The sequence below is a fragment of the Amphiprion ocellaris genome, chromosome 3 (genome assembly GCF_022539595.1).
Source record: "Amphiprion ocellaris isolate individual 3 ecotype Okinawa chromosome 3, ASM2253959v1, whole genome shotgun sequence".
NCBI lineage: Eukaryota > Metazoa > Chordata > Actinopteri > Pomacentridae > Amphiprion > Amphiprion ocellaris.
In genome coordinates this window covers 35,475,355-35,498,876 of record NC_072768.1, presented here as the reverse complement: position 1 = coordinate 35,498,876, position 23,522 = coordinate 35,475,355, and the positions used below count along the sequence as shown (strand labels likewise).

The 23,522-nt window shown below is 38.7% G+C and overlaps 1 protein-coding gene across 1 annotated transcript; it reads right to left on the bottom strand.

Annotated features, from left to right (window-relative positions):
* Window positions 1-477: 477 nt before the first annotated feature.
* csnk2a2b (casein kinase 2, alpha prime polypeptide b) lies at window positions 478-23,314 on the bottom strand. The gene is made up of 12 exons (XM_023291811.3): window positions 22,802-23,314; window positions 22,400-22,511; window positions 17,337-17,438; window positions 13,214-13,264; window positions 13,041-13,100; window positions 12,796-12,879; window positions 9,807-9,917; window positions 8,863-8,964; window positions 6,732-6,832; window positions 4,916-5,064; window positions 4,730-4,811; window positions 478-1,132 (listed from the first exon to the last, which is right to left on the bottom strand). The coding sequence occupies exons 1-11, from the start codon at window positions 22,903-22,905 to the stop codon at window positions 4,735-4,737; spliced, it is 1,053 nt and encodes a 350-aa protein (XP_023147579.1). The 5' UTR covers window positions 22,906-23,314; the 3' UTR covers window positions 478-1,132; window positions 4,730-4,734.
* Between the last annotated feature and the right edge of the window lie 208 nt (window positions 23,315-23,522).

Sequence of the window (23,522 nt, the reverse complement as noted above, 5' to 3'; positions counted from 1 at the left end):
CATCAGAGGAGTTTGACTTACACTTGGGAGCCATAATGAAGGGCAAAAAGTTAGAATGTAGCACAATCCAAGGTGGAGTACAACCAGCGAATGTAAACAAAGCAGTCTTGTATTCGTCCACAAACCAGATCCGACTTAATGAAACGCCGTAGGTCGAGGACGTCATAAACCGAGGACCCCCTGTGGTGCACTTTCTGTGACGTCATTTTAGGAGGATGACCGCTGCAGCCATGATTAACGGTATTCCAGCTCATTATAAACCATCCTGATTACTGCTGCAGTTATGTCTCGACTGACTTCTTAATGTAAGTCATATTTCTGCGCAAACAGCAACATGTAGAACACTATACATGAAATTCAAACACATTGTACAAAATAATGGTACGAGAGATGTTTCACACTCCCTTTAAACAAAAACATGAAGCTCAATAAATGCTTCTACCTCACCAACACAAAGCGACTCACGACGCAGGCGGCTCATCTAAATAAAAATCATTTATTTTTCATTAATATTATTATTATCATCATCATTCTATCTAGAGAGAGAGTCCACCATGCCACTTTCAGATCTGGAGTAGTGCTAAGACGCCTGTCTGTCTGTTGGGGAAGAGGATGGGGAGGTAAAAGAGGGCAGACGGATGGATCGGACCGGGGAGGATAAAGGGGGAGTCGGGATTGTACAGGCTCACACTCCTGTTCATTCTCCATGCTGATGCAAACAAAGAGGGGAGATATAAAGGAGGGATGACAAAGAGAGGACGAGGGACTGAATCGTCTTTAAATGTCTTTGTTGACCTACATGAGACTGAGCTGGGACACCGGTTGAGGGGACGATGGAGGGGGGAGCAGCTTCAAGCTCATTGGTCAGGCTGCTGGACAGGAAAACCAGGACAAGCCAATCACAGACTGATACAGAGGAGGAGGGTGTATGTATGTATGTATACGTGTGTGCGTCTGCTGTTTGTGTAGAAGTGTGCTTGCTGTTGTCGGTGTGTATAGATGTGTGTATCACATATCCGTGAGTGTGTAACTGGTCAGAGTTACTTTGATCCATTGTCACTGTACACTTGTCAAAGTTACTGTCACAACCGGGTACAAAGTTGAGGTAACAAACATCCTTCTTCTTCCACTTCTGCAGAAAAGACAGAGAGAGAAACGTAATGTTAATGAACAAAAAAAAAACAAAACCAAAAAACGGAACTGAGTTTTATATCGTTTCTGTAATACTGTAAGATCTAGATTTCAGTGGCAAAGTGGTCTAACCCACAAATCAAATTTATGGCTCTTTTCCACTAGCATCTACTCGGCTCGACTCCACTCGGTTTGTGAGGTTTTCCATTAGGACGTAGTACCTGGTAACAGGTACTGTTTTAGTACCTACTCGGCTGAGATTCCAAGCGAGTTGAGTTGAGCCGATAATGTGACGTCTACAGAGTGCAGGCCACTGATTGGACAGGGAGTGACGATTCATGAGAGCGGCTCCTTCAAGAAAGCCAAACCTGCTATTTAAAAAAAAAAAAACTGGCACCAGCATCGGTGCACATTGTTCTTCATGGAACTTAGCAAAATTTCAATATGGCAACCAGACCTTTACCGTGGACAGCAGGTATACCGTCGCCTCCATGTCCTCCTTTGCTGTGTTGCATTTGTGTCGCACACAAATGACGTTACGGGACTTCCGGGCCGCCGTGCTATGACGACTCCACCCACGATGAGGTGGTACTCAATGTAATGGAAAAACAACTAAACCGAGACGAGTCGAGTCGAGTCGAGTCGGTGTCAGTGGAAAAGTGCCTATAGCATTACAGTGGAATGTCAGACTATTCTGGAAAACGCAAAACTTTGAACCCATTTTCTCAAAAACTACAGAAAATGGCTTCCAAACCCTTCAAATATCAATATTTTATCAGATAAAATCAATAAACATAAACCCAGCTGGCAGGGAACGCTCCCTCAACTTTAGCAAACATCGTCCACAGGATCAAACGGCGTTTTAAAGTTTCAACTGAACGTTTTAAGGATGTTTATCTTTTCAAATAATGTTCCTACAAGGTTAAAAATTTACAAAGACGCAACTTTTCAGCTGCAACATTCAGAGGCTGTTTAGGGGAAGTTGTCAGATGAAGGTAAACTAAGAACAAATCAACTTTTTCTGATTTTCTGAGAGTCTTTTTGGGATGTTCTTGAGGGAATGCGCTCTAGAACATTCTCCTGTAATGCATTCTTACAATGTTCCATGACAACAAAGGAAGAAGGTTCTCAAACATTATGTAAAATGTAAAATGTTATCGATGACAGAATGTTTTTGCATACAGAGCGTTCAATAACGTTCCTGTGATGTGATATATTGAAAGTAAAACATTCTGTCTTTTTGTTGAGAGAACATATTATAGAATGTTCTTCTATAGGATGTTTCCACAATGACAACAAAGGAAGGATGTTCTCAATGCAACATTCCAAAAAGATATTGTTGAGGCCTCAGATGACAATGTTTTTATGAAATGTTCTTGTAATGTTCCACAATGACAAAGGAAGGACGTTCTCAATGCAACATTCAGAGAACGATTTAAGAACTTTAGGTCATAATGGTCTAACAATGTTATCACCAAACATTTTTTGAAAGTCTCGAGTTGTGTCAACTTCAAGAACATCTTTCTGTGAACTTTGAAACAACTTCCTACTAAGAACATTACTAGAACTTCGCAGAACATTCTGAGATCATTTTTAGAGCAAATAAAATCCAGATGGGAACCCTCTGGACCCCAGGTAGTTTTGGGATAATTTTTACTCACTGTGGGTTCATTTTTTTCTGTAATATAAAGTCCTGCACCTCTATGGAAGCAGAACAACAAGGACTAGAAGTAGAGAGAACCCAGAAATGTCGTCTGTGCAGAACAAGAAAACTAAAATGCTATAAATCATAAATGTACAACTAAAGATGTCCCAGTTCATTCTCAATGATTGAGATCAGGGCCGAGGCATCTCTTAACTGATCAGTATCGACAAACTTAACCCCGATCCTTTGTTTGTGTCCACGGTCACACTGGTGTTGGAAGGGAGAGCACAAATTGTGGCTTGGCACAAATTTTGAAGACTTTTTTTTTTTTTTAAACTCAATGTTCAGCAGCGTCCTCAATCAATAATGGAGTAACCCAACACAAGTCACTGTAAACCTCTGTCCTGCACTGATGTTTCTATTTCAGTCAACGGACACTTGATATGAGTCACGAAAGCGGCTCGGTCACATATGACACTGGAGTATAAGACCACTGTCCTAGTTAAACACATGAGCTCTGGTCGGAGGTCATTAAGCACCACGGGAGTCTTTGTCATGGTGCCTGATGCCAGCTAAAGCAGCACAATGCTATTTGATTGTCAGCATGAAACTGCCTGTAGCTTGAATGATGACTCCTCTGGTTTGTACAGTATTAAACAGCAAAAGGCTCCACCTGGAGGAACAACCAGGTACTACAGCTGATCCACAAGACTTTTCTCTGACATTTGGAGCTTGTGGAACCACACTACTCCCTACCTTTTTACACTACATTTCAGACAGTGACCAATAGGAGCCTTACTACAAGGATCCTGACCACGTAATGAACATTAGACAACAGCTTGGATGCAGAAATGCAATTTTTTCTTAATTCATTGCAGAGTTATTCAGTTGTCAAACATATATATTGGATTGATTTTGTATTATCTATTAAAATGGTACTCAGGACTAAATAGTTAATGACTTGGATTGAGTCAAGTGTAAATCAAGTTGTTTGGGACATCTTGTTTTAGTCATTTATTTTTTGATAACTTGCTTTTCAAATCTGTGTTTTGGGGCTCAGATGGTTAAAGGTTCATGTTTGGTAATAAGGTTGCAACTATAGCAAAATACTTGCTAAACATTTAAGATCTACCATTGTGCAAGTCCCCCAGGACATATTCTTACATTTTTATATAGTGCAGTGCAATTTTTTATAGCATTTTTATTTGTTTTGCATCAATATAACCCTTATATCCCAAGTTTTAATGATATGTATTGACTTATGGCTTAACTACTACAATAATACTTCCTCTTGTATATAATCTTCTACATATTTATAAGAAGAAAAAAATCATCTGTATATAATGTTTTTTTCTGCAATTTTTGCACTGTGTTTCTTTTTCTTATCTATTCCTGCACTGCCTTTATACTTTTTCTTTGGAGCTGCTGTAACGGTGAACTTTCCCCACTGTGGGATCAATAAAGTTTATCCTTATCCTTAAATTGCTTAAAAGTGCAACAGACCTAAACAAATGAAAATTGTTTTTTTCACATGTATTTCAAAATACAGAAATAGCATGTACTATATAGCACTTTGTGTCCCTCAAATTTGTAAAAAAAAAAAGTTGCACAGCATCCAGTGGTCTTGTTTATAAAGATTTTAGTTATGTGCGCTTTATTGTGTATTTTTACAAACCCATCACTGCAACGACAAAGCGCTCTGAGACCTGGTGAATGTGTGAAACGCTAGTGGCACTCTTCAGATTTTATATGCAAAAAGAATGATGATCTAATCTAGTTTCAAATCTACCGCTAATCAAAAATGAAAATGCAGTCATAGTTTTGGCGTTATTTTTTTTGCTGAATTTTTGGATTTTTTTTCAGACAAGGAAACAATATTTTTTGGTGCCCATAAATGAGGACAGCAGGAGGGTTAAACTAGTGTGGTGGATGACCAGTTTCTGAAAGCATCACCTGTTTCATCGCGCTGTAGTGTTGCCACTGGTAACCATGTTGTTGTCAGAGTTGGACAGAGACTGCTCCTTTACTACCGGGTCTGAAAGAATCACACAGTTTATCTTTAAGTTAGCTGGAGTTGGAGCATCAAAACCATCTCTTCCTGTTATTTCCAGGTGTATCTGTGAAAAGCTGTGTGCTTACAGAAGTATGGATGCTCCATGGCCTCTGTGGCCGTCAGTCTCTGTTGGTGGTCGTAGCGTAGCAGCTTGTCCAGCAGATCCAGAGCTTCAGGACTCACCAAGTGCTGGTTCTCCGTCTGAACAAACTGTTCCCAGCGTTTCCTGCTCTGCCTGCAGGGAAACGACGACGACAGTTAGACACCAAAACCATCAGAACTGCTGCTAAATCTACAAAGAGCAACATTTAGCTCAGTACACAACACTGGGAGATGATTATTTGTCTTTTATCTCAAGGGAGCGCTTCGTACATCTGTTTCATGAGGCAGGTGTGTAGGAGAGGGAGGAGCACATTCAACAGGTACAAAACTAACACTGTCAAACTTGTTGTCATAAATTTATTGGTGCAACATTTCAGTAGACCTTCATCAGACAAATGGTCTTATTTGCCCAATGAAGGACATCTTTCAGGCTACAAAACAAAGGTTGCTCATAGGGGACACCACACCTGAAACTGTTGGACTTTTATGTATATTTTTGTAGGGTGAAAACCTCTGGCTCAAAATTAGACCGATTCATGTCCAGGTTAAGTTCTGGTCTTCATGTTACTGTAGGGACTTAGCTGTAATATGTAGTAGAGTCAGGTAAAGTCTAACTTTATACACTTTTTAGAAGGTTTTTTATCCACAACATGTAAATCATATCATTAATTACTCTAAATCTACATTCTAGAAGTTGTCACAGGAACTTTGGTCAGTTTTTCACAAAGGATTAAGAGAAGGAATCTTTATTTCCGACCACAACAGTCGTTCTACAGAAAACTGATGGTATTCTTTAGGGCAGGGGTGTCAAACATGCGGCCCGCAGGCCAAAACGGCCCTCCAGAGGGTCCAATCTGGCCCCTGGGACGACTTTGTAAAGAGTAAAAATTACACAGAAGACATTAACTGCAATTTGTAAAACTATAAAATTAAAATAAATTCCAGACCATGACAAGTTGTTTAGATCATTGAGTAAAATACTAGATTACTTATTGTTCTTTTGTCATTTTGTGTCTCATTTTTGAAATATTTTGTCTTCTTTTCTTGTTTTTTTTTGTCTTTTTTGTCTCTTGTTTTTGTCATTTTGTGTTTCCTTTTTGTCTCGCTTGTGTTTTTTGTCTATTTTTGTCATTTTGTGTCTAATTTTTGTAATATTTTGTCTTATTTTTGTTGTTTTTCGTTTTGTTTTTTTTTTTTTAAGTAAAATACTATATTGTTCAGCTCTAGATATCTGTGACTAAATGTTTTGTGTCTTTGTAGACACTCAGTGATCTGTAATTTTAACGTGTAAATGATAAGCTGGAGCATCATGTTCAAATTGAATTTATTTTTCTTAAGAAATTTCAGGTTTTTCATAATGTTTTGTAAAAAGATAATTCCTTAAATGTGAATTTTTTCCACTAAAACAAAGGAAAAATGTAGAGTTGTGGTTATTTATAAGTTATTATGCTCAGATTTCACTTGAGATCAAATTGGGCTGAATGTGGAACCTGAACTAAGATGAGTTTGACACCCCTGATTTATGGCTTTTCTAAAATACAAGAAGGGGTCTCAATAGTACGGATTAAAAAATAAACAGACTAAAAAAGTTTGCCAGATGTGAGAAGTTCTTGTTCTATCAGTGGGAATGTGGAGATTTTACATTTTAGGGGTTTATTTGCAGGAGAGAAGGCAGAAATGTGAATCAGTGCAGGAATGATGCTCTTCTATCATTCTTTCTTTGGGTATTTTCAGCCTGTATTCTCATCTGACCTCATATTCGGCTGCTGTCTATCAGATTCATCTTCAGAGCAGACTTACTGTCCCAGCAGGTCTTTGAATCGTGGGTCCAGCTCGATGTGATATTTGCGCAGGTAGCCGAACAGCTCGTCCGTCCCCAGGACCTTGGCGATTCGCACCAGCTAGGAAACAAAAATGAGCTTAAAATTGTGATAGTTCAACAACATCTTCCACTCATATCAAATAAAGTGTTTCCTATAAATAAATTCTTTAAAAAACTAAAAATTCTGGCATCCTTGCTGAAACCAAGGAGCTATAACTGACTCAGCTGCGACCAACAGTCATGTGACAAAAAAATCTTTTAGGATGAACTGCAGGCTGTGTTTCCACGGAGCAAATAGTGATGACTAATGGAACAAATCTAAGTAGTTAAATATCTATAGTATGTGGAGGCTCTATTTCATGCCTGCTTTTATTATTTCTATATAAATGGACAACTAATGATTAAATATGCTGCAAATATGAGCTTTTTATGTTGATTTGGAATTCATTCAGGCCAATAATGCTGCAGGTAGAGTGTTAATGCACAGAAAACCTGCAGATTTTTCTACCATGTGACCAATTAACTGGTTGAAAAGTAGCTGGGTCATTCCAGAAGTGGAGGACAGTTTACATCCCACCCATCAAATTTCAAATAATACTAAAACATGCAGCTGTTGTGTAAATGTACTTGTTCTGAGACCAAATCTAAAAGAAACTAGGAGAAAAGAATGTTTGAAAATATTTTAAAAATACCAGATAAGTCTGGAGTTCCCCCTAAAATGTCATTTTTCTCTTGTCCCACCCCCCTGATGACCAAACTCAATCTCAAATAAAACAGTAAAAACGAAATTTAAATCTCCTTTTATTGGTGCTATTTTTTCATTGATGTCTCTTGTAATTGTAGATTTTTTTTAATAAACATATTTTAATTAATTACCATTATCTATGGAACGTGTCCCACAACATACACAAAACTCTGTTGATGACGTTTAGTCGTGTTGTGTCTCTTTTTTGTCATTCTGTCTCATTTTTCTTGTTTTGTGTCTTGTTTTTGTCATTTTGTCTTGTTTTTGTTGTTTTCTGTCTCGTTTTTGTCATTTTGTTTTGTCATTTGTCTCATTTATGTCATTTTGTGTCACGTTTTTGTCATTTTATGTCTCATTTTTGTCGTTTTCTGTCTCATTTTTGTCATTTTGTACATTGTTTCTGTGATTTTCTGTCTTGTTCTTCTTGTTTTCCGTCTTGTTTTTGTCATGTTTTAGCTTGTTTTTATCATTTTGTGTCTTGAATTTCTCATTTTATGTCTCATTTTCATTGTTTTCTGGCTTGTTTTTCTTATTTTGGATCTTCTTTTTGTCATTTTGTGTCTTGTTTTTGTCGTCAACATCATAAAACAGTTGTCCTAAAGAATGGGTAGAGCAAAGCTATGTCTTCTCTTCTATTTTTCATATTATCATAAAATTGTCAGCCTTGATTGAATGTCTCACTCTACCTCATATTATCAGGATCAGACTAATTCTTTGGACTGTTTTCCATCAGTCAGTTTGTCCTCTTGGTCAGCAGTAACAGCAGCTAAATATCTAGCTTCTACTGCTGAGAAAAAGATCACATTAGCATGGATTAGCAACCCTGTTACTGTGATTAGAGTAGGGTTAGCAAACAACACATAAAACACAGAATAAAAATGGTACCACTGATGTATAATCTGAGCCAATCAAGCCTTTGATAGTTTATTACCAATTATTGATGAATATGTAGCAGAAAACTGTAAAAGAGAAGGTTTAGCCCAAAAGTCCTCCAGTTCTGGAATGAACCAGGTATCATTTCAGTCCAGTAAGATTTTCTTTAGTTAACTAAAGCCCTAATTAATTGAGCTACTTGGGCGGCCACATAACAGATTTTAACACCTTCCACTCTCCAGTGTGAAACTCTGTGGTTGTGTTTGAGCTGGAACAACAGCGCCCCCTTCCTGCTGCTGCTGCTCAGAGTGCAGGAAAACAACAACACTGTGCTCAACTGAGATACAGGAAGCTGCCAACATTCTGATCAGTTTCTCTACATATGTGTGCATGAAATGACTCATTAACAGTCTTTATTTGCTAGTCTGATCAGGTATAAACGTGTTCATAGAGTCTTTATTGTGCTGCAGCTGCAGGTGAGTGTCGGCTACCTGGTCGTAGTTGTCTTGTCCGTGGAAGAAGGGCTCTTTCTGAAAGATCATACTGGCCAACATGCAGCCCAGACTCCACATGTCTAGACTGTAGTCGTACATCTGCAACACAAGATCATCAAACAGCGCTGCCGATGATGAGAACACACACGGGAGAATTATCCACCCAGAAAAACAGCCGAGCATCAAGGAGCTGAACCCTCTGAACCCCAGCCAGGTTTTTAAAAAAAAAATAAAAAAATATTAACTATCATAGCCAAAAACTGTAAACATGGGAAGAAATTTCAACTTATTGCGGGAATGTTTCTCAAATCTAGGCTTAAAATTGTGAAATTTCATCAATAATCCCTGTAATCTATATCCACTTCTAATAATTGACAAAAAAGAACCGCCAGCTTTAGTCAGATTCTATAAAAACCTAAAAATTCTGCACTCCTTGCTGCAACTGTGAAACATTTATTGACTCGGCTGTGACCAAATGTAATGTGGTAAAAATTCTGTGACTATTCGGTTGAAATGCAGGCAGTGTTTACACAGAGCAGAGAGGAAACAAGTATAGAAACAAAAATAAAAATGCAACAGTAGCAAAATATCTACAGCGTGCAGAATCACCATTTATTCTCAGTATTTGTATCACTTTTGTGTGCTCGGAAAAACGTTGTACATGTTGATTCCAGCTTTTTGCATGTTTTGCTAAAAAAAAAAAAATCAAAGAAATTCAACTCTCGTTTTTTCTTTTTTATGATTTGTAGCATTAAAATTGTGTCAAACTGTGCAAAAGATATTTCTGAGTTTTCTCTGCTTCTAGTCCTGGTTGTTCTTTTTCCGTGGGGGTGCAGGACTTTAGATTTGTAGTAAAAAATGAGGCCGCAGTGAGTAAAAATGGCCAGAAGCTGCTCGGGGTCCAGAGGGTTAACTGGCACAGTTTCAGGTGTTTGTGTTACCTGGTAATCCACCAGGAGTTCTGGACCTTTGAAGTATCTCGAGGCCACTCTGACGTTGTACTCCTGGGATGGATGGTAGAACTCGGCCAGGCCCCAGTCTATAAGGCGTAGCTGTGAAGAAAACAAACAAAAATAACCTTATTCAGACCATAATTAATCAGAATTACTTAATAATTGCCCAAAATTAACCATAATTTGTCAAAATTATTCAATAACTGTCCAAAATAAATCACATTTTGCCAAAATTACCCAATAATTGCCCGAAATAAACCACAATTTGCCAAAATTATCCAATAATCGTCCAAAATAAACTATAATTGTCCAAAATAAACCATAATTCGTCAGAAATTACTCAAAAATTGCCCAAACTGAACCATAATTAATCAAAATTACTCTATAGTTGCCCAAAATGAACCATAACTAATCAAAATTACTCAAAAATTTGAATTAACAATAAAACATCATGAAAATGGAGCTAAAACAGCCTCTGCTGGACACAGTCTCTCATTAGACCTGTTTTACTTCATATCTTGCACATATTTTATACAGATGTTTCATATAAATGTAGTTTAAGATACATCACTGTAAAAAGATGAGCTGCAAACTGTCTTCTAAAGTTTAGGTTTTATGTATGCAGTGAAAGTTTAAACACAATTATCTTCATGGGCCACAAGAAAGAAAAACTGTCTGAATCCTTCCCTCTTCTGACTAAGAGTTAGAAGACTTTTCATGGTCATGGCCACATGAAATCAATAACTTTATCAGCTCTTAAATAACATCAGTTGAGTCAGAGAAATGATGTCAAAGCAGAACCTTGGAAGATCTCCCACGCCTTTATTTCCTGTCCATTAGATTAATGCAATGGTCTCCTTATGAGGCTTCAAATCAGGCTGTTTGGTAACTCCAGCAGCTGAGGACATGAGGAAAACTAAGGAATACCACCACGTTCCTACAGGTCTGAATGTTTGGTGTCATTATGGAGCTGCAGAATGAATAAACGCCTCCCTGAAGGTGCTGCATGAGAATCCGCACAAACTAAGAACCTCCACGGTGAACGACGGCCTCCTGCTCCAGCCAAATATTCCACACTCCGACTCCAGATCACCTGCTGCTGCCGTTCCTCTGCTCTCCACTGCTTGAGTCGAGTCTCCTGACTTTGTTTTCCACATCAGAGAAAATGTGCTTTTTGGCTGCGAGTGTTTCACAAAGAGCCCTGAATGCACCAGCTGGTTTCTGCTGGACGTCGGCCCGGTTTGGATTCAAACCGGCGAGTTTCTGCTCCACAGCGCTGCCTGGTTCTTTGTGCTCCTGTAGAAGAGCTTGGACCACACATCTGGAAACATCTGCCTGCCTCTCAGACCTGAACGATGTGGGATGATCACCTCGCTGCTAGGATTTTTTAGCTTAGCCTCTTTGTAGATAAACATGCATATGTATGTATGTATAGACTGAGAGACGTAGTTCTAGCAGAAGATACAAATGTGTGACATGATGATGTAGATAAGTAACGATAGAAAAGCAAGGACTTTAAAAGAGGTGTTTTTCAGGCAGGTAAAAAGCAGAGTTTTCTGTATGAGAAGAACTCTTTTCAAGTTTTGCAGACTTTTTTTTAAACTGACAGCTAAGAAACACATAGAAGCAAAAGGTAAAAACCCCAAAAAGCTTCTACTGGCAGCTAGAAAATTACAAATATATTCTCCAAAACACACAAATAAACAAATTAACGCTAAAAATCAACAACTGGACATGACAGCGCCTAAACAACAGTTACTGTATTCATAGTCCCTCACATCTCAGCCCCTGAAGCTTGTAACGTCTGCAGAGAAGTCATGGATGTCTTGGTGACCTCAGAAGAGTTGAAGGTATCTTGGGGGCCTCAGAGTTGTCATAGATGTCCTGGTGGCCTCAGAAGGGTCATTGGTGATGTCAGAGGAGTCATAAGTGTCTTTGTTGCTTCAGAGGAGTCATCAGTGTCTTGGTGGCCTCAGAGGAACAGGAAGTGTCTTGGTGGCCTCAGACGAGTGATAGGTGTCTTGGTGGCCTCAGAGGAGTCATAAGTGCCTTGGTGGCCTCAGCAGAGTCATAAGTGCCTTGGTGGCCTCAAGAGTCATAGGTGTCTTGGTAGCCTCAAAGGAGCCATAAGTGTCTTGCAGGCCTCAGACCAATCGTAGGTGTCTTGGTGGCCTCTATGGAATCATAGATGTCTTGGGGGCCTCATAGGAGTCATAGGTTTGTTGGTGACCTCAGAGGGGTCATGGGTGTCTTGGTGGCCTAAGAGGAGTGATAGGTATTTTGGGAACCTCAGATTAGTCCATGGGTATCTTGTGGCGTCAGAGTAGTCATAGGTGTCTTGGTGGCCTCAGAAGAATCATAAGTGTGTTGTTGTGAGGTGTTTTGGTTGAAAGAGACTTTTTAAAATAAATTCTTGTCAAAAAAGCCAAACTACATTGACCATGACTTAATGCAAAACCACCACAGAGGTTGAACACTTTTTTATAGACACTGTATAAGATGGTACATTTCCTCCCAACAGAAGTTTTACTGCAGCAGAAAAGAAGAAAACTCAAATGTAAAAACCTTTTAATGTTGTTTTTTTTAGCTGATGCTGGTAAAGATTTAGTTTTCCGAGATACTCAGACTTGCAACAATAAACACTGATAAAACTGAGCGCAGATTTAATTGTTTTGCACCAACAGAGAGCAGCACAATGGAAATTATATCTGCTGTTATTTTAAGCACCTCACGCCTAATGCACTCGCACCGGGGCCTCGGTGTGTAGAAAAGCCTACGCTAATGCAATACCGACTGCTTTTTGAAATGGGAAAAAAAAAAAACCTAACAAAAGAGGGGAATAAAAGGCAAAGAGAGAAAATAACCAGCGAGAGACAGAAGAGAAAGAAGGGCTGAAATAGCAGGGTGAGAGATAATATTCTGAGTGTGGGCACCAGAGAGAAGGGAAAAAAAGAAGTCTAAATAGGGCACCTCCTACCTTTCTCAACTGGTGGTCAATCATCACATTGTGGGGTTTGACGTCACGGTGCATGATTCCCATACTGTGACAGTAGTCCAGAGCCTGGCAGAGAAACACACAACATCATCAGAGCAGACAAAGATTCAAATCAGCGCTCAGTCTCTCCATTTCCTGGGAAACTCGCCAAGAAACTGAGTGGGAGAGCGGAGTGGTAATAAATAGAAAAAGGAAACACTCCGGGTGAAAAAAAGGTCGAGTCTCACCTTCAGTAGTTCATACATGTAGAAACGGATATCATAATCTGTCAACTTCTGGTACAACTCCTGCAGGAATAAAACAAAAAAACACATCTGCATCAGGATTTATTAGAGTAAAGAGGCAGCAGAGGAAGCAGAGAATTCAGTTTGGAATCCAGCATGCAGAAGGTGGTTTGTACCTTGAAGTCTGTGTTATTGATGCATTCAAAGACCAGCGCTGGAGTTCTGGACTGGACAGCAGCAGAGAGAGAGAGAGAGAGGAGCGTCAGAATCACGGAAATAACTCCAGAAAAGAGCAAGAAGTCCTTCATTACTGATCCAGTCACCTGATCAATCACTGATCTGACAAACAGCAGCACCCTCCGCAACACGCAGAACTCATAGCTGTCTTGGTGGCCTCAGAAAAGTCATACATGTCTTTGTGGTGTTCCTCACTAGTGTCTTTCCAGTAAACTCTCAGGAGTCTTGGTGGCCTTCCTCTCTAGTCACTTTCTTATAGGCTCCTTCAGGAGAGTCATTGATGTCTTGGTAGCCTTTCTTTCTAGTGCCTTTATCGTAAAATCCTTCAGGGGAGTTACGGGTGTCTATGTGGCCTCCCTCACTAGTCTATTTATTGTAAACTTCTTCAAAGGAATTATAGGTGTCTTGGTGGCCTCCCTCATCGGTCTCTTTCCTATAAGCTCCTTCAGGGGACTCATATGTGTCTTGGTGGCCTTCCTCACTAATCTCTGTATCGTAACCTCTTTCAGAGGAATCACAGATGTATTGGTGGCCTTCCTCCTGAGCCGCATTCTTGTAGACTCCTTCAAGGGAGTTGTGGGTGTCTTGGTGGCCTCCCTCACTAGTCTCTTTCCTGTAACCTCCTTCAGGGGAATCATAGGTGTCTTGGTGGCCTCCCTCACTAGTCTCTAGCACTCAAACACGTCCTGCCTTAGTCAGAGCACTTCCACGGCCTAAAAATATTCTACCTTCCTCGTCTGTTGATGTTTTCCAGCTCAGAAAAGTCGGATTCAGGCTGGTTTTCAATGCAGAAAACGCAGAATATATAGAAATATATGTAGACGCAGTAGAAGGTGTAAATCTCCCTGATATTCCCCAAACGTAGTGTGTGAATCAATGAAATCACAACAAGCATAATTGGAATGTTTCTTTGTCCCATGTGATGTAATCATCCACAATCACAGTAGGCATCTTCCCAAAACTGATTTTATCACTTGCTGCACCAGAGGCCTGTAGAACGAAGCAGGATTTGGGGTTACGTAGGACCCTAGAATAAACACATGGATTCTAAAACTTCAAAGCACCACAGTAATGCTATTTTTGCAGCAAATTAATGCTGTTACATGTATAATTTTACATTTTTTTAATAGAAAGCCTTATACTGTAATATTCGCCAGTTCATGTATGTTTCTAATAACATTACAAAATTTATTAGAAAGAGAAAATACAGCTCGTTTATGTTAAAAATGCTGGAAGAAATGAAAAAAATTCTCTTTATATGGAAAAAATAACCATGAAACATACAATGTATATTATGTCTTCTTTTAAAAAAAATATACACAATAAACTGAAAATGAAGCTGTTTCAAATGGTGAAATGTGAATTTATATGGGTTTTGAGTCATTTAGGACAAGTTTTAAATAATTCTGGACAAATTTGTCATTTTGGACATCTTTTGAGAAATTTTTTACAATTCTTATTAATTCAGGACACGTTTCAAGTTATTCTGGACAACTTTTTTAAATTTTAGACATGTTTCTGAGTAATTTTGGACAAGTTTCAATCCATTTAGGACACTTTCTGAGTCATTTGGGACATTTTCTGAGTCAATTTGGCAAATTTTAGGTAATTTCAGACATGTTTCCTGCTATTTTGGACCACCTTGAAGCTCAATCAATATTCAACACTTCGAAATAAAAATCTGTGAAATTGAAGATGATCATTTGATGAATTGAGGCGGAATGTTCCCAACTGCACCTTCTCCCATCTCAGAGAGAAAACGTTGTTCCTCTTAATCTTTTAAATCCAATAAAATGTCCAAAAAAAAGCAGGAAAAGTTGCTATTCCATCATCAGCAACAATAATCTACACTGAGTTTGCGCATCAGAGACAATAAATGCTACAAAACAATCTGACAAAAGGAGTAAACTTCACAAATGTATCGGAACTGGTTTGGTTGCTGTTCTTGTCCTGAGCAGATAAGCTGAGATAATCTCAATGAACTTTACAGAAGTTTTTCTCTAAAAAAAAAAAACAGGATGCTAACTCTCACAGAACTGCAGCTATTTAACAGAAGTTGGATCACAATCAAGCTCAGGATGATTGAAGATGTTCAGGGTATAGTTTTGAATGAAAAACAGCATTAAGTCAGGGTTGTAGGTTTGAAGACACTCTGGTACAAATCAAGGTTTGTTTTAAAGTGTTCACATGTTTTTTTTTCTGCATTCTAAAGACATATCTGTAGCAACATAAGCAGTCAGAGAATCAAAGAAATTTCCAAAAACAAGGAATCAATCCTGTCAACTTGCAGTGTGAAGCTTTCTGTATCTTTATTCTTCTTTAGAATCTGTTTCAGACCTGGTTGGCTGAATTCCTTCTACACCAGAAAATGTAGTAATTATTTCTACAAGTGAGCTGGTGTGCTGGAGCTGCAACTTGAATATCCATCTAAGCCATTTTAAGGAAAGAGGGGATAATTTTAATGGCAAAAAAGCTAAATCCATGACTTTAACACACAGAAATGAGCTTTTTAAATGTTTAATCAACGGCTGGAGAGAAAGACTTTACTGAATTTAAAAAATTAAAAACTAAATAGCCTGAATGTATGACAGTGTTGCAGTGAATTGCATTAGAACGTACAACTATAAGTAATAAAATAAACTAATAACAGGACACTGAGTGTATATTTTAATGCAAAGATTACTGTAAACAGGGATGCACCAGTGTGAAGCATGAACTGGTATCAGGTCTGGTTCTAATTTTCGTCTAATTTTAGTCCAGTGAGTCGTCTGCTGCTGGTGGATTTGACAGGCACAGCATCTTTTTTTTAAATTGGCAAACTTATACCAGTTATCAAAGCCAGACATTGTTAAAACAGAAACAATAGTTGGATTTTCAACTGTCCAACAGTTGTTGAACTTTTCAGAACCGAAAACGGAACTGAATCAAAGCTTAAAATCGTGCTATTTGATCAGATTCACTTTATTCTAAGAGTGATTTAAGAATTTATCAAATTAACCTTTTCCATTAACCAGATTCTGTAAAAAACAAAAAAATTCTGCACTTTTTGGTGCAACTGTGAAGGCATTGGTGACTCAGCTGCGACCAACAGTCACATGACAAAAATTCAGTAACTCAGCCCAGACAACATTAACAGTAACTCAACTTTTACTCGACATGAGCCGTCTGCTGCTGGCAGATTTGACAGGCATATCATCTTTTTTTTGTTCTAAATCGCCAAATTTATACCACTTGTCAGAGACAGAAACTGTTCAAACAGAAAGAGTAGTTGGATTTTCAACTTTCTTATCTGAACCATAAATTGAACTGAATCAAAGCTTAAAATCGTGATATTTCATCAAATTCTATATTTTAAGTCTGATTGAAAAATTTGTCAAGAATCAACCGTTTCCATTAACCAGATTCTGTAAAAAACAAAAGATTCTGTACTTGCTAACGCAGCCATAAAACTATTACTAACCAGAGGTCACAAACAGCAGTAACATGAGAAAAAATTTGGAGACTATTGGGCTGAACTGCAGACAGTGTTTACACAGAGCAGAGAGGAATCAAGTATATAAACAAAATACAATTGTAAATAGTAAGTTATTTTTTCCAGTGTGGGTAACACCACTGGGCACAAAAAGGCTGTACATGTTATTTTAACTTTTTTAAATTATTTTATTTTTTTTTTTAACATTTTTGCAAAATAAATAATCAAAAAAAATATGAGTTTTGTTTTTTGCCTGTTTTATGATTTGTGTAATTTTGATTGTGTCAAAATGCACAAAAAACATCTCTATTTTTAGCCTAGAAACACTCAAGTTTAGTTGCTGGAATCATATCATTCAACGCTCTTAAAGTGAGGATTTAAAGGAAACATTAAGCAATTAATTATTCAGCATTCTGTCATCCTGAGTCACATTATTCCTTTGAGGAAACCAGGACATTAAATACAGCTGAAAAAGCAGCTTACAGAAGCTGATGCACGTTTGACCCCACAGTCACTCAGTGTTTAGCAGCTTTAACCCACATTCCTGGCTTTAATAAATAAAATATAAAACACGCTATGATCAAACCTACCACAGGGTCTTTGACTGTGTCCACCAATCGGATGATGTTGGTTCCTCCTCGCAGGTTCTCCAGGATCTTGATCTCTCGCTTGATCTTCTTCTTCTTCACCGGCTGATGCAACCAGAAAAACAAAAAACAAGCAGATTTAATGGAGTTCTTTGGGTACAGGATAAGAAAAGTGAAACTCCTGATCTTGATTCTGCTGATTTGAGGCTCATTCAAATGACCCTCCATGCGTCACCTTGTCCCCATTTTTTTTAGAGGTTATAAACTCGGGTGTAAGCTGCAAACAGATGCAGTGTGAAGCCATGAGGGAGTTTATCTTTGGTTAGAGGTCATTCCAACAGATGCAACCGACTGTGGCAAGCCGAGAACGGACTGAAAATCTATTCATTCTTTTGCATAATCCTCTGCAACAAGGAGCTACTATTAGAAATCTATATCACTATGACTTGGAATATGATCTGAGAACACAGAAAACTTCACAGCCTGTTCAATAAAGAGGGCGAAATAAATTAGACACACAAATATAAATAAACTTGTAGCCATCAGAGTCAAAGCCTGAGATTTTAATGGCATAAAATACGTATATTTATGAAGATGTTTGTGAAATTTCAGCTTGATTGGACAGAGTGACCAGAAATATGTTTAGAGGAGACAAGATTCAGGAGAACATCAAATCTATTGTCAAGCACGGTGGTGGCAGTATCATGCTCTGGGGCTGACACTGAAATTTAAAGCTGTTGGAACAACATTATCTCAGGAACTATTAAAGATAAAAGCCTGACATTTTCACTGTTAATTCCTATAATAGCATTGCATTAATTCAGAATCTACAGTATTAGACAAGGAGATCAAGTAATCTCTGATTATGGGCGAATTCAAATATGAAACAAAATGTTGAAGTCGTCATGAAAAGTCCCATCTTTGAGAACATGAACAACAAAATTAATAGAGCAGAAGTCGAGTGATATTTTATGAACCACATATAGCTGCATGTCACGATAATACAAAATAAAACATAGAATATTTTATAAGATGAAATACTTGGTCACAAAAATTAAATATGGGGGTCCTCGCTTTATGACATCCTCGACTTACGCCGTTTCATCGTTACGTCGGAACTGGTTACATGGAGCTAGCTGGCGAGCGGAGCGGACGAATACGTCGTCATGTGGTGCTGTAAGACGGCTTTGTTTCCATTCTCCGGTTGTACGCCACCTTAGATTGTGCTACATTCACTAACTTTTTGCCCTTCATTATGGCTCCCAAGTGTAAGTTATGCTTTTCTGATGGAGTTCCGACTTACGGCGAAAATCGACTTGCGTCGGCTGTAGGAACGGAACTCTGATGTAAGTCGAGGACCCCCTGTAAAGTTATTTTTGTTGAACTTTCATAACTGATTGAGTCGGTTTGTGAAGTTGTAACACAAAATTGAAAATATGGCATCACTGGAGTTTCTAAATGGTTCTCAAAATATAACCAAGAAATTACTTCTGAAAGTCAGCATATTTTTCAAACTTAGACCGAACTCTGTGGGTACAAACTTTGGTTTGGAGGAGACTTTTCATGTAGTTTTGTGCCATTTTTTTGGAAATTATCACCACATTAGGATGAAATCTGGAGAAAACAGAGTGACCTTTTATAATTACTGAATACATATAGGAAGAAAGGAGAGATAACAGTGAACATTTCAGGCTTTTATCTTTAATACTTCCTGAGATATTGTTATTCAAACAGCTTCAAATTTCTATGTCATCCCCAGAGCATGATACTGCCACCACCGTGCTTGACAATAGATTTGGTGTTCTCTGGGTTAAAGCTTAACATCTGGAAAAACCTACTGAAAGTGGGCTAACAGGCAGTTTTATAAAAAATTACCTCAAAGAGTACTTAATATATGCAGGTAAAATTTAACAGATACCATTTTAAATAACCGAAGTTCATAATAAAAAAGTTTCCAGGAAATCAGAGCAGAAAGTGATGCTTCGACATGGAAAAACATCATTCGCAAGTGTTAATGTTAACAACCCGATATTGATGCTACTTTAGACAACATTCGCATTAATAAAAACGACTGCTACTACTGAGTATTAGAATTTTTTGAAACTTTTTTAAACTCTGGAGTCACATTTTAGTCTGGACTTTAAGAAACTTTCAGAAACTACTGTCTCCTGAATCGTCTCGCTCCTCACATGATCGTCCTCCAGAACAAAACAAAGAAATCAGCGACCAGATGTTAATTCAATAGAGATAATAAATCTGGTTATAGGCACTGCTTACGTTGTGTCTGTTAGCAGGAACTGAAATCACTGAGTTTCACCACAGCTGTTAAATGTAGGAGAAACCACTTAATTTAGTCAAAAATATGGCAATTTGTAATATATTTTTACAGCTCTGACTCAAACTTTAATGTGCAAGATAACAAAAGAGATGATCAAAATATTACCTAATGCAAAAATGACAGGCTAAAGATTTAAACTGCTTCAAAACACGTATTTATTTTAATTTTTCAATGACATATGAGATAAAACAATTATCACAAAAGCTGCTAATGTCTTAAGTTGAATAAATAAAACAATAACAATAAAATATATATATATTTCCAATAAGACGCTATTCTGTAAACAATCTGTGGTTATTCATGGCTCATAAGCAGCACCTAAATATTTCACAATTTGCAGTTAAGTTCAATAAAATAACAATGACAAAGCATAAACCCTGAGTCAGACGTGCTGCATATTATATATTATAAACTGGAGCTAACTGCATTGCTTGAAATTTCAATTTAAAATGGACTGCGTTTGCATTTTTGATGGGTTGTAGATTTGAAACCAGATTAGATCCATCATTCTTTGTGTATATAAAATCTGGAGAGTTCCACTAATGTTTCACACATTCATCTGGTCTCACAGCACTTTTTATTTGCAGTGATGGGTTTGTAAAAATACACAATAAAGCACACAAAACAAAAATCTTTATAAACGGAGACCACAGGATAGTGTGAAACTTTTTTAAATTTACAAATTTGAGGGATACAGCTATGCTACTTCTGTATTTCAAGTATGTGAAAAAACAAAAAATATTTTCTTTTTTTTAGGTTTGTTGCACTTTTAAGCAATTTATTGTAGTAGTTAAGACATAAAATGTTAATACATATTATTAAAATTTGGGATATAAGGGTTATATTGATGTAAAACAAGTAAAAATACTCAAAAAAATTGCACTACAGTATGTAAAAATGTAAGAGTATGTCCTGTAGGACTTGCACAATAGTAGGTCTTGAAGCGTTAAACACAAATTAACCAAAAAATACTATAAATAATGTATTTATTTTCTTATTCATGTACGTATCACTCTATTTATGCAACAGTAAACATATTTAATTCTTTGTCACTGAATGCTGCAGTCAGAACTCATCCTGCTGCCACCAACTTCTTTAATCCTCCGCTGGGATTTAAAGAAGGTTTTACAGGCTGAGATCAGCAGTTAGTGACCCAGAGCTGCAACCATGACTCCACTAGTTTTAATCAATTGAGCATGAAAAGCTAAAATTAGACGGTTAAAGGTTTCCATGCTGCTTGTACGTATCGGGCTCCACTGCAAATCGGATATTTTTCTATTTTGGACCATTTGTTCCGACAAAATAAGACATTTGATGATGTAACGCTGGATTTATTTGTGTTATTTTTGCTGCTTTCTAGTGTTTTACAGACGAATCAATCAGTAGATTAAATTAAAAAATACATACATCAGCAAATTATTTGCTATTATTTGCTCCGTTAGATTGACTTTTCTGAAATTTACTAAACTAAACCAAAATTGCAATTGCAGTTTTCTCATACTTCATGTTTAAGATGCATGTTTTGCTTTACTCTCATTCCAAACCCAAAAATATTCAATTAATCACAACAAATCTTACAATAAAAACCTTGAGAACAAGAATGTTATTCAAATTCCACTGGTAGAATCTGTCTTGTATTCTAATATTTCAGTTTTGGTAACACCTGGGGAAATCTGGACAAATACTGGACATGGTGATTCCAGAATTTTTACATTTTAGCAAAATAAATAATCAAAGAAATCTCCTTTAATGCATTTTTTTATGCAATAACAATGTTACTGGGGGGCTGCACAGTGGTGTAGTGGTTAGCACTTTCGCCTTGCAGCAAGAAGATCCCTGGTTTGTGTCCCGGCTTTCCCGGGATCTTTCTGCATGGAGTTTGCATGTTCTCCCTGTGCATGCGTGGGTTCTCTCCGGGTACTCCGGCTTCCTCCCACAGTCCAAAAATATGCTGAGGTTAATTGATCATTCTAAATTGCCCGTAGGTGTGAATGTGAGAGTGATTGTTTGTCTTTGTATGTAGCCCTGTGACAGACTGGTGACCTGTCTAGGGTGTCCCCTGCCTTCACCTGAGTCAGCTGGGATAGACTCCACCCCCCCATGACCCTAGTGAGGATTAAGCGGTGTATAGATGATGGATGGATAATGTTACTGGTCTTTTTCTATATATTTCTTTCAAGTTCAGTAACACTTTTACTCTTTTGAACTCTTTACAATTTTAAGTACTAAACTTTGAACATTATCTGGCATGAGAATTTCCTTCGAGATTAATTATTACTTATCAAAACTTGAAAATTAAGTCTTTTTTTAAAAAAAAAGAAAATTAAGTCTTATTTTATCTGATTTTGCAGGTCTTGCATCCTACAATTCAGTGTTATTTATTATACCACATCTGTACATGGGAAAGGAGTACATTGTCCTTATTACAACTTTAGTTTTACTTCATTTATTTCTAGCAGCTGATCAGTAAAGTTCATCTGATCTCAGTCTTTCTTCATGGTTTTTCTGTTTCCATAGCAGTGCAGTGAAAAATGAGCCCACAGTGAGCAAAAAACGCCCAGAAACAAGGTAAAATCAGGACACCTCCTCTAAAACTAACAGCTTTGAGACCAAACCATTCAACTAAACATCATCATCAGAACATTTTAGCAATTTAAGCCTCCAATTTCTCATATTTTACATCCAAAACACACATGCAGGACACTGTGGTGGAGCTCCAGATGCTCACCTTCAGGATCTTCACCACCACCTTCTCATTGTTGGTGATGTTGATGGCCTCGAACACCTCGCTGTACTTCCCTCTGCCCAGCTTACGGACCAGCTGGTAGTCCTCCTGGTTGCTGTGGGGGCAGACGGAAACAACAGTCGAGGTGAGAAAATGACATTTTTCAGCGTCTGTGTGCATTTTAGTGGATGTTTGAGCTCTGAGATGGAGGCTGATGTGGTTCTGGTGTGGAGGTGAGGAAGATTATGGGAGATGGAGATGCAGGTGAGGGGGAGGAGAGTGTGAGGAAGTGTTAAAATAGTGTCATGTGTAAAAATAAACATCCATCTAAAAGAGAAAATGTCATAAAAATCCACTATCATGCATGCAACCACAGCAGCCTGCAGCAATCAGAAATGTCCTCACTTCCAGTTGGGTACGTGGGCCTCGTAGTCCCAGTACTCCCGGGTCTTCAGCGTGTTCACGTCTGCATACACACGGGACTTGCTACCGGCCACCGGACCCGGCATGGCGAGACCCGTGGCTCGGAGTCACGGAGATCTGGCCCGGGGGGTGTGGAGGCTGGGAACCGGGCTGGAGGGGTGGCTGGATCCGCTGAGAGAGTGTGTGGAGTGGATGTAGCCAGCCAGCTAGCTCCCGGAGGGAAGTAGATCCAGCTGGGAGAGGAAAATAAAGGGAGGCGGGGATGGAGGAGAACCAGCCGGGGTTTGCTGCAGTCAGTGCCCGCCGAGCAGCGTCCCTCGGTGGGGGAGTTAGAAGCAGCAGAGTCGGTGGAGCTCGGAGGGGGCTGGAGATTACACGCAGGCCCGGGGAGGCATCGGGGTGCTGAGGTAGAGAAGAAACGGAGCCCTGAAGGAGCACAGCGGGGCTGGAGGAGCGGGCTGGTGGTGGAAATATGACGGGTTTAAACCTCCGGAGCTAACGGTCCTCTCTCTCTCTCTCTCTCTCTGCGGGCCCCGAATCCGAGAGGAGACGGCGGAGGAGGGGGAGAGGCTTCCTGCGCTACACGGTGGACGGTCGGGGAGGAGGCGGGGGGGGATGCCCTCGGTGGTCCGGTGTTTGCTATCAATCAGCTGCTGAAGTGACGGATCGGCAGCGGGGGTCGACCGGAGGGAGAGGGGGGGTG

What these genes read in the sequence shown, in the direction of transcription:
- csnk2a2b (XM_023291811.3), bottom strand. Translation starts at nt 22,905, where the DNA reads ATGCCGGGTCCGGTGGCCGGTAGCAAGTCCCGTGTGTATGCAGACGTG. An exon ending in TTGACCACCAGTTGAGAAAG is followed by an intron (nt 9,918 to 12,795) that starts GTAGGAGGTGCC and finishes TTTTCTTCACAG; the next exon opens with CTACGCCTTATAGACTGGGG. An exon ending in TTCAAAGACCTGCTGGGACA is followed by an intron (nt 5,065 to 6,731) that starts GTAAGTCTGCTC and finishes GTTTCCCTGCAG; the next exon opens with GCAGAGCAGGAAACGCTGGG.